This window comes from Ciconia boyciana, chromosome 2 (genome assembly GCF_034638445.1).
Source record: "Ciconia boyciana chromosome 2, ASM3463844v1, whole genome shotgun sequence".
Classification (NCBI taxonomy): domain Eukaryota; kingdom Metazoa; phylum Chordata; class Aves; order Ciconiiformes; family Ciconiidae; genus Ciconia; species Ciconia boyciana.
This window is the reverse complement of record NC_132935.1, coordinates 109,813,894-109,830,606: the sequence shown is the minus strand read 5'-3', so window position 1 is coordinate 109,830,606 and position 16,713 is coordinate 109,813,894. Positions and strand designations below refer to the sequence as shown.

Sequence of the window (16,713 nt, the reverse complement as noted above, 5' to 3'; positions counted from 1 at the left end):
TAGTTGAAGTGACTCTTAACTATGCTTTATGTACCTGAAGGATGAGTGTTCACCGTGGACTGGTAAGGTGATGGGAGGAGCAGGAGACTGGATGTACATCGACTGGCCAGAGGTCTGAGCGCCTTTCCTGATTAGCTTTCCAGTGTTAGGATCATAAAGTCGAACTTCAGGACCAGGTTGAGACTTTGGATGGATGGGTGTTGGGTGAAACAGAGCTGTCTGAAATGTGCTGTGTGTATCAGGAAATGTGGCAGGGCTGTTCTCTCTGTTGGATGAAGTTCAGAAAAAAAAAGAAATTTTAGAAATTTAAATCAAACAGAATGTAAAAAATTAGCATTCCTTTTTCTAAAGGAGAAAGGGGGGGGGGGAAACGGTTTGGAAGATTTCTGAAGAAACATTTCTTATCCCCCACTCCCATTAAAGCCTCACTGAATGTAAAACAGAAAAATGCAAAGACACAGATAATTTACATATTTACATTATTTAAGTTATTAAATGTGCCTTAAAAAGTGTCTTAACATATAAAGTTACTGAAATTGCTTCCACATAGTAAAAACTGCACAACTAGAATAACAGAATAATCTGTATATATGCAACAAAGAGAAAAGCATGCTATTGTATCAGATCTTAGTATTTGCTCTCCAACTTGGCTCTGAAAGAAAAGAAACACACAGTATTAGTCTGCAAGTCATCCAAACTCATTTGTTAAAATACTAAGCCACCTATGATCACGCTGCTGCATTTTAAAACATAATTTTAGAAGCGTCAGAAACATTCAGAGATCAGTCAGCAGGAATCACCATTATGGCATACTATCCAATTACGATGAAGTGCCACAAAAAAAAGGAAGCAAATTGAATCATTAAAAAAAAAAATCAAATACAACACCATGTTATGCACCATGAAACCAATGCTATAGAAAAAACAATTAAACTATATTGTAACAAATATTAGAAGTAGCACAAAACCGGAGGTTTTACCATATGCTTTCATGGATGTTTCTGAAGTAGTCTTGTAGCATCAATACTGAAGGTCAACCAATTCCAAGTTTACTTATTCTTTTTTGCTGTTCTTGAGCTCATTTTATATGCAAATATTTTCTCAGAGTTCATCCCTCACCTAGTTCATAAGTGCTTTGGACCAGTAATCACCATTTCAAGCAGCTTCATTACGGAGAAAATCTCTTCCAAAGAAGTTGCACATGTTGGGTTGATAAAGTAGAAGCATTTGCATTAAGATAGATGTCTTCTGACTGAAGTTGGGCGGGGGGGAAGGGGGCAGTGAGGGAAAGTATGAAGGTATATTGTATTTGAAACACAGAAGTAGGAAAAATTATCAGTGTTTCAATAAAATGGGAGAGTAAATTAAGATAGGTAGAAAGACCAACATTCATCTAGATATCAAAAAATGATTCTTACAAGTCCAGATTTCTACTGAGAACTTGACAGTGTCAGGCCTCTGAGACAAGTCAAACATCCCATACAAATATTCCAAAGTCTGATTTTAAAAATCTGATAGCACTTTTTAAAAACAAAGTATTCTAGTAAAGCCATAAGTAGGCTACATATCTTTCCTAAGTTTTGGAGATCCTGGGTCTCCCTTAGTCTCCCATTTGATAAGTGATCTCACTTACAGACGTTTCTACTTTTGGTGTCTTTGGAGTGTATGAGGACTTTACACATGCACATTCTACCCTCAAAGGGCTAGCGTCTTCTAAGCAGAAAGCAAATCTCTAGCCTACTCAGTCAATCACACCACTATCAGTTTAATACAGAAAACCCAATATGCTATGTCCCTTCCTGTCTAAACAGAGAAAGGAAGGTCCTCCATTAGGCTTGCAAGATGCTATTAATGTGAGTCTGTCCAAACAGATAACAAGTCAAGAAGCAGAAGCTGGCTCTACAGTACCTTGTCATGAGTTATTTTAGCCACGGCACTTTCCTAAAGGGGACTGTTCTTAATAGCCCTCTGACTTCCTCTGTGTTAATAAAGTTTTTGGCTGTCCCTTCTATTTGCTGTCATCGTAGTGCACTGATTATTTTTAAGCCTTTCTCCTTCAACACTTTTTCTTATCAGGCCAAAACCACCTGTTCTCTCAACCACTTCCTTTCTTCCAGTTTTTGCTTCTACTTTCATGCCCTCCAACCCCTCTTAGATTTTTCTGCTGTATTCTTCTGTTTCTCTCTTCCTCCTCACTACCAATTATCAGAAAAAAATGCCATACTTTACCAATTGTTCATGTTGTGGGAGTGTGTACTTTTTAAAATTCATTTGGCAGCATGAATGATCCTGTGCCTTGGTGGCATTCCTTGTGTTAGTTTGTGAATGAACTGACAAGGTCAACTGCTCCAGCTGAAGATGGCTAACAATGACAACTGCTAAAGAAACTACTGGTACCACAGGTTTCTCCTGATTCTGCTGACTGCTGAACCGCCTCCCAATCCCTTACCAGTCTTCAGTTTAAGCAGCAGAGATATGGATGAAAATGGGGGGTTCTTTCATAAAATCTGTAAGCATTACACACTATTCTGAATTTGTCAAACCGATTTTATAGCTGCATTAACAAATTAGCGTAATTGTATGAATAACCTATTTTCATGGTCCCTACTCCCCTAAGTTCCCACTTACCTGTGTGTTTTGATGTAGTCATCCTTCAAGGGAAAGAGCTGTTCCTCAACCTTGTCCCAGCGCTCCAGGCAGCTCCACAGCCAATCGGGGTTTACAACATGGAGATCCTTGCAGTCCTGAGCTTGCCGTACTTTTTCTGTGCCTATTACGAAGTCAAACATAACATTACAGTGCTCCCAGAAACACAGAAGATAGTTTTACATACACAATGGTTTAAGAAGAACATTTTGTGATCAATCTTACAGAAAAAATAAGAACCCCTCCCCAATCCAACAAAACAATCACAACTGATAAAAGTGAGACTCTAAATAAGATGTGATAACCTCAGTCTCAAGCTGGATGCGAAGCACTGGCACCATGGAAGTAGTCTACTAAAATTAATCCATATGGAAAACCTCTACATGTTAACGAAACAAATAATACAAATGCACTTTTGTATTTCATCTCTATTTCTATTTGTTAAGAGTCTAAGCAGCAGCAACTCTTCAATGCCATTAAAGCCTAACACTAACTTATCATACTAACTTTCTTATGCACAGTCCCCTGTACACACAGTATGCTACCTTTTAACAGCCAGCCACCCACTCAACCTCCATTTGCCAGAAGCAGGGGCAAAGCAGACAAATGGATTATTTCGTGCCAAAGGGGAACAATGAACGTGAAGTTAAACGTGGCAGGCTAGCACAAAGTCCACATGAAACCATCAACAATGCAGCATGCAAGTAACAGGTGATCTCAAATTCCACCCTCTGGAGAAGCCAGAAGAAGAGAGAAACTCAGTAAAGTTCCTACAAATCTTTGCCAAGAAGCATCAAAACTAGTAAGCAAAAAGAAGCAAATAAAATAAAGGTTGAAAACCTTGACTTGTAGTCTGTTCCCAGAAACAGCTGACTGTCCAAATGTTTCAAAAATGTATTTCTTCTATTTGATTGGAAAAATTAATTTTACCAATCGTGGTACTTGTTTCAGCATTTATCAGAGATATCTATGGAAGGACTGAACACTGGGAGACAACAAAAAATTGTGTAATCTGCCAATATATCATTAAATATATACACAATAGAGAAAAACCCCAAGGATTCTGACCCAATATATCTATGCTTGACACTTATACATGGTATTTTTTACACGGCACAAATACTGGTGTAGCTGGAGCATGATAAAGGAACTCTCATCAATCTGATGGTCTCTCTCATAGCTGAAAGCCATCACTCTTCCCTTTTGTTATATCCCTACAATTTATAGCATTTAATCTTATTTACACATTATTTAAAATGCTTATCAAACCTAATCATTTGTCCATATTCTGTCTTGGTGCAAAGACATTTAAATACACTTAATATTGCACTACATTTTTTTGTTTAGAAATGTGAAATAAAAGGAGATCATCAAGAACTAAAGGCAGGAGTTCAATTAACCACTTAGCCCTCTCCTCTAGGTTAAGAGCAGAGCTCTCAGAACTGAAGGTGAAGAATACGTCACTTCAAACACTACCCACTCCTGTTGAAGCCCATCAATTCTGCACAAAGACCCTGGAGTTTCTTCCTGCAGATGCTTATATAAAAACACAATATTCCAGTCCAGTTTACCTTATTAACTAAAAAAAAAAAATTTCTAAGTAAAGTTTTTATTTTTAAAAAAATATTTAGGAGCCCTTGTCTGTTTTCACACATATGCCTTCAGGAATGAAGCCTTGGGGGGGTGGGGGGGTGTGTGTGTCAAATTTCAGAATAATTCTGACAAGGAAGCAAGAGTACTAGGGTAGACAGATCAACTAAAATGCACTTGAGGACTGACCTAACTAGTTAGGCAGTTCAGTTTCTAGACTGAAAGGGCAGGAGATCATTGTCCTTTACCAAAGTGCTGAAAGCTTCTGTTTCCCTACTTTTCTTCCCCCAAACCTAACAGAATACAGGAGTAGGGCTACCTTTCCCTCTATCTTTAGATACAAATACATTTGTTCTTGGCTTTAGATTAAGAAAAGAAAAAAGTTCTGTGCACAAATACATTTCTTCTACTTTCAGCAGCAAATGCAAGCAATTCCACAGTTCAGGATTTAAGAGCTGTGCAGTAAGTGTAAAGCTTTTCTCCACACTAGTACCTTTGCAATAAAAAAGTGTTAATTTAAGAATCCAAGATAAACAAACACAAAAATAAGTATTTAAAGATAAAGCCCTGTCCAAGCCACAAATTCTTTAGAAATACCATATTTTAAGTTTTGCCATGAAATAAAAATAAAACCACTGTCCAACAAAGATTCAATGAAAACAATTTCAGAACACCAACCATGTTAATCCCAGCACACCTTTGTTGTTCAAGAGGTTTTAACTGGCTAAGAAGCAAAACTCTTTAAGAAGGGAGGTCAGTGCACCCAGATCATTCATCCCCTCATACAAGAAATCTGTTTTGCAATTAATCATAATTACAAAAGTAATCAGCGACCCAGAACACTTTCATGCAACAGTTGCTGGAAACGAGCCAGTTTACAGTGTCAGAGGGAGCTTCCACAGGAGGTATTATTATTTATATAACCTTATTAGGAATTGTAGAAATACCTGCAAACAGGTAAGTATAAGGCTCTTTAATTTATACACAGGGTATGTTTCAGAGGAAAGAAAGCAGAGGTTCTGAATGAGAATCAGATTAAGAGATCCGGGGCAAAAAGGATTTTAAAAAGTGAAAGACTTGGCTTGGAAAATGCTTTCTTTTGAGAATAAAGGAGAAAAGCAACAACAACATAATAAGAACAAAGAGATGAGAAAACAGCTGTTATAAAGAGGATGCTGAAATCAGGTTCATAAGCATAGGAGTTTCAAGAGAAAAAGGCAACAAGAGCAAGAAGTCCAGTGGAAGTTCAGGTACTTGTGTCTGGTATTAGATACTGAATCACATATCAGACATGACTAGCGATACTGTCCTGCACATACTCTGGAGCTGACTGAATACAACATACAATAGCATGTTATTTCACTAGTAAGCATACAGAACAGTTGACCAGAGTTGGTGGTGCTACTGGATAGACAGACTGTGCTTGTAATACCCTGAAGAAAAGCTTATCTGATACTGTAGTACATCCATTCACCCGACTAAAGATATTGATGCTCCTTTTGGACTTCATCAGGGGGAACCTGAACAAAACCATAAAACTGTACTTTCATCTCTTGTTAAATCTGTGAAGTTATGCAAGAAGATGGCTTCCTCCAACTATTTTTAAAACTGGTATTTCTGCATTGATGATTTGTCAGGTGCTTCCTCTTGCTGCCCGTTCCACGGACATACACATTCTGCATTCATGCATATCTGATCATTTCATACCAGATGTACGCTGAGGAGCTAAGTAAATTCTTCTAGTCAACAGGATTGCATCAGAAGCCTTAAACATGAAAGCCAAAATGGCACTAATTTGTATGAAACTCCTATGGTTCTGAAACAATAGCTCCAAAAGCTATAAGCCATTAACATAAAATTAAAGTTGGTGACATGAAGACCAATGTGTAACCAAACCCACCTCCCAAGGGTCAAAAGCCTTACCTTTCTCACCTCTGCAACACCAAGGCTTTCTGCTTCCTCGCCACTTCTAAAGTGCAGCTGCCTACAGCACGCTCCAGCATACTGAAAATCACATGAGGTAATACAACTGTGTCATCTCAGGGGCTGCCTTCTATTTCTAGCTGACATCTTCACAAATCAAGATTTCACACGTATGATGTTCTTAGAGCAAGATTTGGTAGAACACCAAATTTAACTAGGTAGGAGAAATAGTACTGTAATACTTAATATCCTTGCCTTCTCCTCTCCCTTTCCCCAGTGTAACTTCCCCTTTTGGAAGTATGCTTATTAAGAAGAAACAGCAGAGAGGATTTTAATCCATCCAAGCAACAGTACTTCTGATGCAGTTAGGAACATCCGCATCATCCAGCTGGGCTAAAAATCACTTAGAGAAAAACTTTTTCTGGACTACTTTTTTTGCATTATTCTCCTCTAATCACCTTTCCCTCCTTCAAATTCTAGTCTAAAATTGTTCCAAAAAGTTAAAAAGGCACACAAGCCTTTCCACATGAAGCAGCTAGGGTCCAAATTCATCGCATCTACCCTCTGATGGATACAGCCTGAAGCACATAATATCGGGAAAAGGTTACTTGCAAGCCTAGGAAAGGGACTCATCAATTCTACTTTTGAACTTGCAAACAAAGGTTGAAAATACAAAAAAGCCTGCTATTAATCTTGACAATTCTTTACTAAAAAAAGTGACCAAAATCAATAATGCAACAATAAACTTCTACAGCTGTTCTCCAGGACATACAGTTTCACTACAGCAGTTTATTTTGTCTTATCCAAAGTATGAAGCACACTAGGCGCTTAAGCAACATAGATAAATGAGACCCAAGCTGTATGTTTATGAAGACTAAGAAGAAATGTTATACTGCATATTTGGCTACGTTCACGTTACCAAGTAGTGCAGCCTAACAGGGAGATCTGCAGGGCAAAAGGGTGCTGGAGGAGTGATGCCCACCCCATATGCATTTCAGGGAGTTTTGCTTTGGATTAGCTCTGCCCAGTCCTGTGGGCCAAATGCCTGCGAGTGCTCAGCTGATTGTGCCCTCCAATTCAATCTCACCCATGAGGAACCCAGTGTGCGGGCTTAAGGCTGTGCCAGGATGAACCGAAGTACACAATGGGAAGTGATCACCAGAGTCACTCTCAAAACACTCTCCTGATTCCAACACCTGAAAGTCAACGTATCCTTATAGCAGTTTGCAGCCAGGTTGCCAGACATTGCTTGGAAAGTCTGATCACTAACAGTTTATTTCTCTTCAGACCATTCTTATATATAAATCTTGATTTATGATCAAATCCTGAAGCTCTTCTCCAACAACATTAACCTAAGACAAGTTGTACAGACCTCAGTGTTTTGTCCTACAAGAATTAAGTGATCACAAAATGGTGATAGATGTGCTGTTTGGAGGCTACGTCTAGAGTTCAGCTTTAGCACTGCACTGTGCTTTGCCAGCAAAAGCAACAGGCTTATCTGGTCAGTGCCCAAGTTTAGAGCAGTGCTTAATTGGATTTTTTTAAAGACACGGCCTTTGAAAATATTCTTCAGAAAAAAAAAATATCTGTGGACACATCATAGCTATGTCTGGTGAAGACCTCACACCAAGTCATAGGACAGGCTAACAAGACTTTATCAGCTGGCAGCTTTCTCTTCTCTCTCAGTAGCTCAGAGCCAGACTCAGGAGTAAGCATTTTTTAAGTACGTAGATGAGGATGAATAAAAGGATCCACAATTCATAGTACAATTGGTATTTTAAGCCACCCAATATTTAATGATATTAAGCAAAACTTGACATAGGCTAAGTCACCAAAAGTAAGGAAATTATTCCCATATAGCTTTCAAAGTACAGGAAAAGACAAAGAATTAAATATATTTTGAAAAAAAAAAAAAGAAAAATTCAGGGCCTAAACTGACATATTTCCGCTCCTACCCCACTAGAATAATTTTTAAGTGACCTGAACAGCTTTATCTGCTCCACCAGCAAAAACTCAATACAAAAATCAACTACAGTATCTTTCATTTGTTCAGGAACAAACATAACAAGGTTTATGAACAGTGTGGTAACTGCTTAGCCAAGTGTGTATGCAGCTATAACAATTCATCATCCAGTGCAGTTTACTGTTGCTTAAAGCAAACAGCAGATGTTTCAAAAACTGAAGTAAGATTTATGCAGCCCATAGGTTAGTAGAAAGGGCTATAAGGTAGCCTTTTCTCAGTCACTCAGATTTATGAAAGCCGATTAGATGATACAAAGATCCTTGTGTTTTACAGTAGTTCAGGTAGGTAGTATTTTCCTCCCTATATAATAAAAGAATCCTAATTTTCTCCAAGAACAAGCATTTATTTATTTTCAGAATACAGAGTATCTGTGTCTGCAGAGAAACAAGCTGCCTATCTGCAGAGAAAGAGACAAGTATATACAAAGAATAAAAGAAATTTAAATTATTTACTGCAATAGGCTGGCAAGAATGCTGTAAATACAATCTAAAATGGTATTCACTAGCTGTTCATTCCATACACCAAGCTATGATGTGGTCACTTTGCACACGGAAAACCCATCTGTCCAGGACCTAGGGGGTACTCTGTTTCACACCAACTTCTTCCCTTTTTATTTCCTCTGACAAATTGTTCCTCTGTCTTCAAAACTCAAAAGCTAACAGTATTTACCCCTACTGCTGCTGCAGATTAAGTATATGCCATTTATTACAGCTCAGCTAATGCAAAGTAAACACGTGAGTGAATTTGCTTGTCCGAGTCCTAAGTCTGCCATTGTTAGAGGGGTCACCCAGAAATACTGAACTGACATGTATGTTTTAAAATCACCTTTTCACAACCACATTAAAAAAAAGGAGAAAAAGAAAAAAGAAAAAAGAAGCCGAATGACATTGTCTGGTCTCAGGTTATTGACTCCTGAATAAAACTCAAGAAGGGACATGCTTTTGTTTCTCTCTTTCACCAGCAATTAGACATAAAGCAGTGCTTCAGATGTTTGCCATGGGAGCCAGAGTTGCAATATTTGTATGGCTTACTGGCTGTAATAGAGACTTGTAGAATTTGTTTTCTAACCACGCAAGAATCAGTATGAAAATCACGTTGACAGCTGAATTATCACAAATCCAGCTGTGACAGGACACAATTTATATCCTTAAAATCTCTGATTAAACTTCAGAGTTTCCCTCATGAAATTAGCATGATGCAGCATAAGTACTCCCATCTAACCAGAGGTGAGAAAACACAGTCTTCAGTTGAAAAAACAAAAAAACTCATCACAAAACCAAAACCACAAGCAATCCATGAGAATCTTACAAAAAAGGGTTATTGGAGAATATAGTTTTTTCACTCTAAATCCCCCTATTTCACTGCCATTGTTACAGAAATAAAGTGATGATGAAAGATGACAACAGTCTTAGCTCATTGGGCAGAAAAGACTGCCAACTTACCACTTTTAGAATTAGTGCAATTATTTTCTTACTGAAAGCAGGGGTCAGCTTCTACATAGTGACAATAAAGGCTTTTCACCCCAGCAATTCAGGAATAGCTTTGTTCTTGTGATTTCTTGTTTTAATTAGCAGGCAATATTTGAATATATTTTAAGTAACAAGTGCAACACCAACATTAAATGACTGTTTTGACAGAGAGCCTAGGTCTTCACAAAAAGTCTGAAAAACATGAACCACCCTGAAATGTATTTATTTTTCAAAAGAGCACTAAAAATTAATTTTAAATGTGTTATTAAACTCAATTCAAATACTGTAAAAGCACATTAATGTAATCAAAATGTAAAGTTAAATAGTTTTTCATATTAAGATCTATATTAGTGGATGATTCACTAAGAACATGCAGGTAGTGAATAATTTACTTATACACATCCTTGTGTTCTACTTTTATATGTATCTATATAAACATACCACCCCCCTCAAACTGTACATTCTGAAAACAAGCAAAAAAAAAAGCCTCAACTGCTTCTCTATCACATGCTGTGTACCTTAACACAATGTTATTCAACATTTTTTCCTTTAGAGAAATGCATATGTTTGGGGGGGTCTCATTTACATTTATCCTATCAATTTTATCACATCACACAATACTTGCATCCAATGTACAACTACATTCAGAAGCCATCTGGTGCAAGTTAGAAAAAGCAACTTTGAAATGAAGAGTTTTAAGATTTGAAATTGGAAAAACATGAAAGTTATACTGACAGCTATTATGTATGCAATGAAGTATGACAAACTTGTGTAATTCTTTGCTGATAAGAGTATTGCTATTCCTGCAGTTTTAAAAGAGCTGTTTAGCAACTGTAGTAAAACTAGAGTCCCAAACTGATGAATCCACCGATTTTAACACTTTCCATTCACTATTTCAACTATCACACCTTCACAAATCAGAATCCCAGCTAATCTTGATGAAACTAATTTCAGCCTCTTCTGGTTTTTAGGTTGTTTTTACTACTTAAATGCATATCTACATCAGGACAACTAATATAAACTTGCTACTTCACTGCAGGTCCATTGGTAACGGTTTTTATTCTGCTGCTTGACTAGGTCAATACTGCAGCCCCTTCTTGCTACAGCTGGCCTTACCAACTTTTTAATAAAAGCTACCTGTGCTTTTTGCCACTAGAACTGTACATTGAGATAACTGGAAAGTGAGGTAAGTTTACACTAGCCTAGAAAATATACAGCCTTATTGTTACTTAGGCTAATATATGAACAAAATAGCTGATTAGTATATCACGATATACTCATACATTCACTGGTTTTAATCCATAGATTTTAAACTCTACTCATATTTAAAGGGGTATAAATTAAGGAACTGCAGCACTCTCCTTTTAGTCACTAAACACTGGAGGTTTTTTTTTAATCACTCCCTCCTCATCAGGAAGAAATGATTCCTAGTCAGCTATAAAGAAATGGAACGAGGTATAAGTCATATACACTTCAAGAAAAGTATACACATCTATATTACAGCCAGTGAAAATATACCTCATTCTTTTATACAAGCTGATGAAACAAAGATGCTTCTAATGTACTGAAAGCTTACAAGAACAGCAGTCAACAAAAAATAATCCAATAGGTGGCAGATGTGTATTTCTTTGCTTATGACATCTAAAAATGTCCTAAAACTACCTAGAAGTTTTAGATGATCTAAAACATGCAGTTTATTTTTGGATTTCATGGTTTTAGGTATCAGATATTTAGATTCCATGCAACTTCAAGAGACCAACAGTGAGGGAACCAAGGGTCAGGGTGCACACAAAAAGTTTGTATTAGAAGCTAGTGATGGCCTGTTAGCTCCTCTATGGCAGATTCTTATCCATTATAGCTATGTAAAAACAGGTAGCTTTGAAACACGTATCAAAAGTTAGGCTAAGCTCTCTTACATCTCCCATGACAAAGATATACACACTACACAGAGAGCAGTGACAGCGTATCATCAGACTCCAGTCTCTTAAGATAATTCGTTTGAATTCTATACAAAGTGAAACTGAACCATGAGAGGTGAAATCTGAAAAACTGAGAAAGAAAGTATTGTTATAACTTTATAGCAAGACCACTATAAACTTTTCTCTGACACAAATATTAAAGTTTCTATTCAACATCTTTAATAGTCAAAGACTCAGTATCACCAACTCATAACCAAGAAGTGAAACATGACATATTACATCAGAGGTTATTTAGCAGGTCCTCCTTTTAACAATCAAAAGCCACACTTGATCAAAAAGCAGCAAAAAAGCCTCTAAAAACAGCTTCTAAATTGTTTTAGGAAGAATCTTCCCTTTAATTTCAATTCTAATCTCAGTTACATTAAAGCCTGCAGGTTATACAAAAAACAGCTCAAGGCATGAATGAACTGTAACAGGAAAAAAAACTGATGGGAAACTCTAGTCTCATTTACCTACCTGTCCGTGCTGCAATGAGATGCGTTGCTTTGTCAGGATCATCAGCACTCAGTACTAGATTCTTCACAATTTTAGCTCCAAGAGCTGTGGCGTGATAGTGTTCCCGTGTTTTCTCAATAGGGAAGTTTGTTGGGTAGAGTCCGCTAAATATTATGGTTACATCTGCCAAGACTTTACTTTTCAGTTCTGGTACTATTTTTCTGATGTCTGGAATTTCCTCAATCTCTTTTTTCAGGTACTTATCATACTTTGTGTAATAATCAGTGTGAACCCGCACAAGGATCTCTTCGAGGTATATTAAATGGTCATCATCATCTGTATCATCCTCCTCCTCTTCTTCCTCCATACTCTGGTCTAAGGACTCACCCATTGTAATTCCAGACTGTTCACTATTCTGAGACTCTGTTTCAGCTTCTTTCTTGTCTGCACACCCATTTCCTAAATCACAAAGGCTTTCCTGTTCACTTTCTTCTTGTGCTTCAAGATCAGTTTTGTCATGAATATTTTCACTAGGCAGAGATTGCGTGTCCCCAGAATGGTTCACCAGACCATCCTTTTTCTCATTCACATCAGTGCAACTCCCTTTCTGCAAACTTTCATCCTGCAGAGGTTGGTTGGATTTCTTCCAGCTTCTCTTTTCCTCGTTCTCACTATCTGATACAGAAGTGGATGACTTTCTGGTATCCAATCCACCGTCACTTTCACTGTCACTAGACAGTTCAAAGTCCAAGTCATTTGTTGTCTTGTCTTGGGATTGCTGCTTCTCCATCACTGTTCTATCAACTTGTTCTGAAAAAATCTGCGATTCTTTTGTATCTGTCAAATCATTAGTGACCCCACTGTCCATTTTGTGATCAGTGCTATCATTTAAGGAGTCCTGGGCATTAACTTTATCACGAGAGTTCATATCCCAGTCAGATGTTTCACTGCTTACAGAAGTACTTCCATTTGCAGTGCAAGTGTCCTTTGTAGCTTTCTTGAGACCATTGCTTTGTTCTTCTACACATGTAGCGTTCTTTATTTCTTCAGCATCTTTTGCCAATGTCACTGCTGAATCCAGTGCCTCTGGTTTTGTGGAGTGGTTTACTAAGACACAGGAAAGAAAGAAACAAAACATATATATTTTCTCCGTTTTTTTTCTTTTTAAAGCTTAATCAAAGTTTAATTTTCTTTTTCCCTAAACACACAGTTTACATATGCAGTTAGACTTCACTATGTTTAGAAGTGACAACGAGGCTTTTCAAAGTTAAGATACTTTAGGTGTCAACGATTACTAGCAAGAACTGGCAAACTTAAACTTCACTTTTGTAAAGAAGCAGTGTAAGCAGCTTTTTTTTTTAAAATCACACAGGTCATAAGTAATTATTTGTTAACTATGCAATCATTAAAGGATTTATCTTGTAGCATGAGTTTTATGATTACATCTTATCACAATGAAACTACTAAAGAGAAGAAAAAAAAAGGACAGAATTCACTTCAGGAGATCCCAATCCAGAACTAAAACTACAAGAACTTCCCTTATAAACTTCCATGGCTTTCATATATTTCCTATTTTCCATAAACAAAATAACTGTATTTTAATAGTTGAAAAGACATGTTTTCGCAATACAAAGATGCTGTTCGAGGTTCATTTGAGACTGCTGGAATGCAATTAAAGGGTGATAGACTCAAAGGCAGAAAAATAGTTTTAGGATGTGTCTTCAGATGTCTGCAGAAGGAGAGACACACAACTAAAGGAACTGTAGACATCCAGAAATTTGCACACAGACATTCATCAAGAACACTGGATGAAGTCACCCTACTTTGTCTCTCTTTTGTGTGCATGTCCCTGCCCCGCAAGTAACAATACCAGTCAAGCATAGAGGTCCCATGCCATAGTGGCCTGATTCAGTTTGAGTACATTATTATTGTTTCCATATTGGACACCTCTAGTTCAACAAGGGAAAAAGAGTGATCTCACATATATTAAATTTAAAAAACCCTTTGGCTAAACTGGAAAAAACCTGCAATTTTCTTAGGCATGTTCTTTCAAATACATTTTGTCCCCAAATTAATACTAACGTAGTGACATATATCTTCTAAATCCACTATCTGTATTATGCTGCTGAGCCTGCTGAACTTAAGGTTCTTGTGTCAAATGCTAGAACACCACATTCAGTAGACATGAAAAATCCCACACTAATTTTATTGGCATGATTTAGGTGGGGAGGTAAACAGAGATCAAAAAATTCATTTTCAGCAATATGCTGAGACCAGAGTTTTTTAACTATTGCTCCCAAAGCGAGGCAGGGAAGGGGACCAAAAAGGAGAAAGAAGAGGAAGTTGGTTCCTTGACCACCTACAGAGAAGAAAAAAAAGGCCTTGTTTTACATGGAGGGGGGGAAGAGAGAAACTGTCCTACTCTACATGTTTTGAACAATTTGGTGTATTGCCACATCAGCTTTCCAGCCATAGCAGCTAAAATGCTAATACCAGTACTCCACTTTTGCCGTGGTTGTCCACTAAAAGGAAATCTATCAACAAGAACAGTCCAGTTTTACTAAGCTACTTGCATTTGTGCTGCAGGAGTACTCTGTCAACTACAATAGTCCAGGATAGCTCATCTGAGCGCAACTGCAATACTAGTAAGACCACCAATGACTTACATCAATCACATTTGAAAAGTGGAAAAAGTTGTAAAAGCAGTTTAAAAACGATACAGTTACCTTTCTTCTTCATTTGAATTTCTCTTGATCCAGGAGGTGCATTAATATCTCCTATCCCCTGAAAGTATACATATTTCTTCACAGTTATCAAATTGGGTGCAAACTTCCAAACATCCTCTCTATCATCAATGATGCAAACCATGGAATCCCCACATGGGAAGAGATCTCTAAGAGACAAAACAGTTGATAAGATTAATCCAGTTTTAGAAATCAATACTATTAATGGAAGTAGTTTCTGTTGATGTTCTCATTTATTATGAGCATGTCTGCAGGACATGCTTATATATGAACTTAAGAAAAACAACCCAGCAATATTAAAATTACAGAATTCAATATTTGAACTAATTGAAGTTAATAGAAAAGGAAACAGCTATTTTTAAATCTCTATCCCAAAGGCTAGAAGCAGGAACCAACAAGCCTTTGCAAGAACAAAACATTACAACATTTTGGTCTAGTTTTCACCATTCATGTCGATGAACAGCCCAAAGCCAACTACACATAGACGATACACTATGTATACATAACTAGGAAAAAGACACAAGAATAGTTTTTAAAGAGCAGACTCATTCATTCTAAGGCAAAGGAAGCAAAAAGTACTAATATCACCTAGGCGGAGGAGGTGCAGTACTTAAGATATACACATGCATATGAAAACAGAGCAAGAGAAGAAAAAAGCTTCTCATTTGCTATGGTCAGATTGGGGGGGCAATAATTTTTAATCTAGCTTTATGAAATACTGAACATATCTGTCTTAGAAAAAATCTTGGCTTTATACTCCGGAAACGATCAGAACCTGAATTTAGACTAGAATATGAATTCAATGCTCTAGATGACCTAATTTCAAGAAACACTGCAGAACAGAAGCTGCTAGATGCATAGTACATTTGAAAGCCAGAATATTAGATATTCAAATATGAATTAACCTCAAACTGAGAATTTTGGTTTAATTAAAAAAAAAACCACCAACAACAAAAAACCCACAACATACAAGTCATACAATATCACAAGCCATGAAGTGGAAATATGTTTATTACAAGAATAAAAAGCGTAAGTGAAAACATGATGCCATTGCTGCACATTCTTACTGTTCTAGTACCACAGAACACATTAAGTAGATGAAATGCTGCAATACCTAACACCTCAGTTTTACTGAGACAGGGTTGATATTTACGAGGCAGATAAGGAAGGACTATAAACATGTTAAGTACAGAGGAAGTAATTTTTATTATATTTAGCATATCCTGTCTCTTTGTTGTCCTGTTTTGTTTAATGCATAAGACCCATATACATACCTAAGATTCCCAGTTTTAGAAAATGGATCAATACATTCATCCCTTGACAATATCCGATGGGAAAAAAGCTTCTTTTCAGGGTCCAAAAATCCTTTTGAAAGAAGAAATTTAAAAGTTAATGTTCAAGATGTTTGTTCCTTGTTTATGTTCTATATAATTCAGCTATTTTCATCTGTGCAACAGCAGTTTAACTAACAGACAATTTTAAGGTAAGAGATATTATATAGGGGAAAGGGTAAGCACAGTGGATCAAGTATTTGTAACTAATGCGTGGGATTGATTTTAAAAATCCCATCTCACTTTCTTTCAACATAGCAACAAAATTGAAATTAAAATAACTAAATTTGTGACAGCCAAATAAATTGGGCTGAAAGAGATACAGCAGGTGATAGATACACATGATTTTTGCAACTTACATTTATCTCTCTACTGGTGGTTCTTTAAAGCTAAATGCGCTCCTTAGCTCATTATGCCTAGGGACTGCAGAGAAGTCTCACAAGAGTCGGCAATGTGCTGCAATACTTAAGCACAATGGGCAAGTTAAGGGACAGTTTCAGCCGGAGCTCTTGCATTTGTAGGTTTTAAGTTGTACCTCTAACAAATACTTTAATACATATACATACAATGAAT

The 16,713-nt window shown here is 37.0% G+C and overlaps 1 protein-coding gene across 9 annotated transcripts in view; it reads right to left on the bottom strand.

The window, feature by feature from the left end:
• The window catches only part of CTDP1 (CTD phosphatase subunit 1), a 128,650-nt gene that overhangs the window by 82,744 nt on the left and 29,193 nt on the right, over nucleotides 1–16,713 (bottom strand). For all 9 annotated transcript variants that reach the window (XM_072853482.1, XM_072853484.1, XM_072853483.1 and 6 more), the window contains exons 6-10: nucleotides 16,084–16,174; nucleotides 14,792–14,958; nucleotides 12,087–13,172; nucleotides 2,629–2,770; nucleotides 35–265 (exon numbers count right to left, since the gene is read on the bottom strand). In XM_072853482.1, the coding sequence (XP_072709583.1) occupies nucleotides 35–265; nucleotides 2,629–2,770; nucleotides 12,087–13,172; nucleotides 14,792–14,958; nucleotides 16,084–16,174 (1,717 nt within the window). The remainder of the gene's footprint in view (nucleotides 1–34; nucleotides 266–2,628; nucleotides 2,771–12,086; nucleotides 13,173–14,791; nucleotides 14,959–16,083; nucleotides 16,175–16,713) is intronic.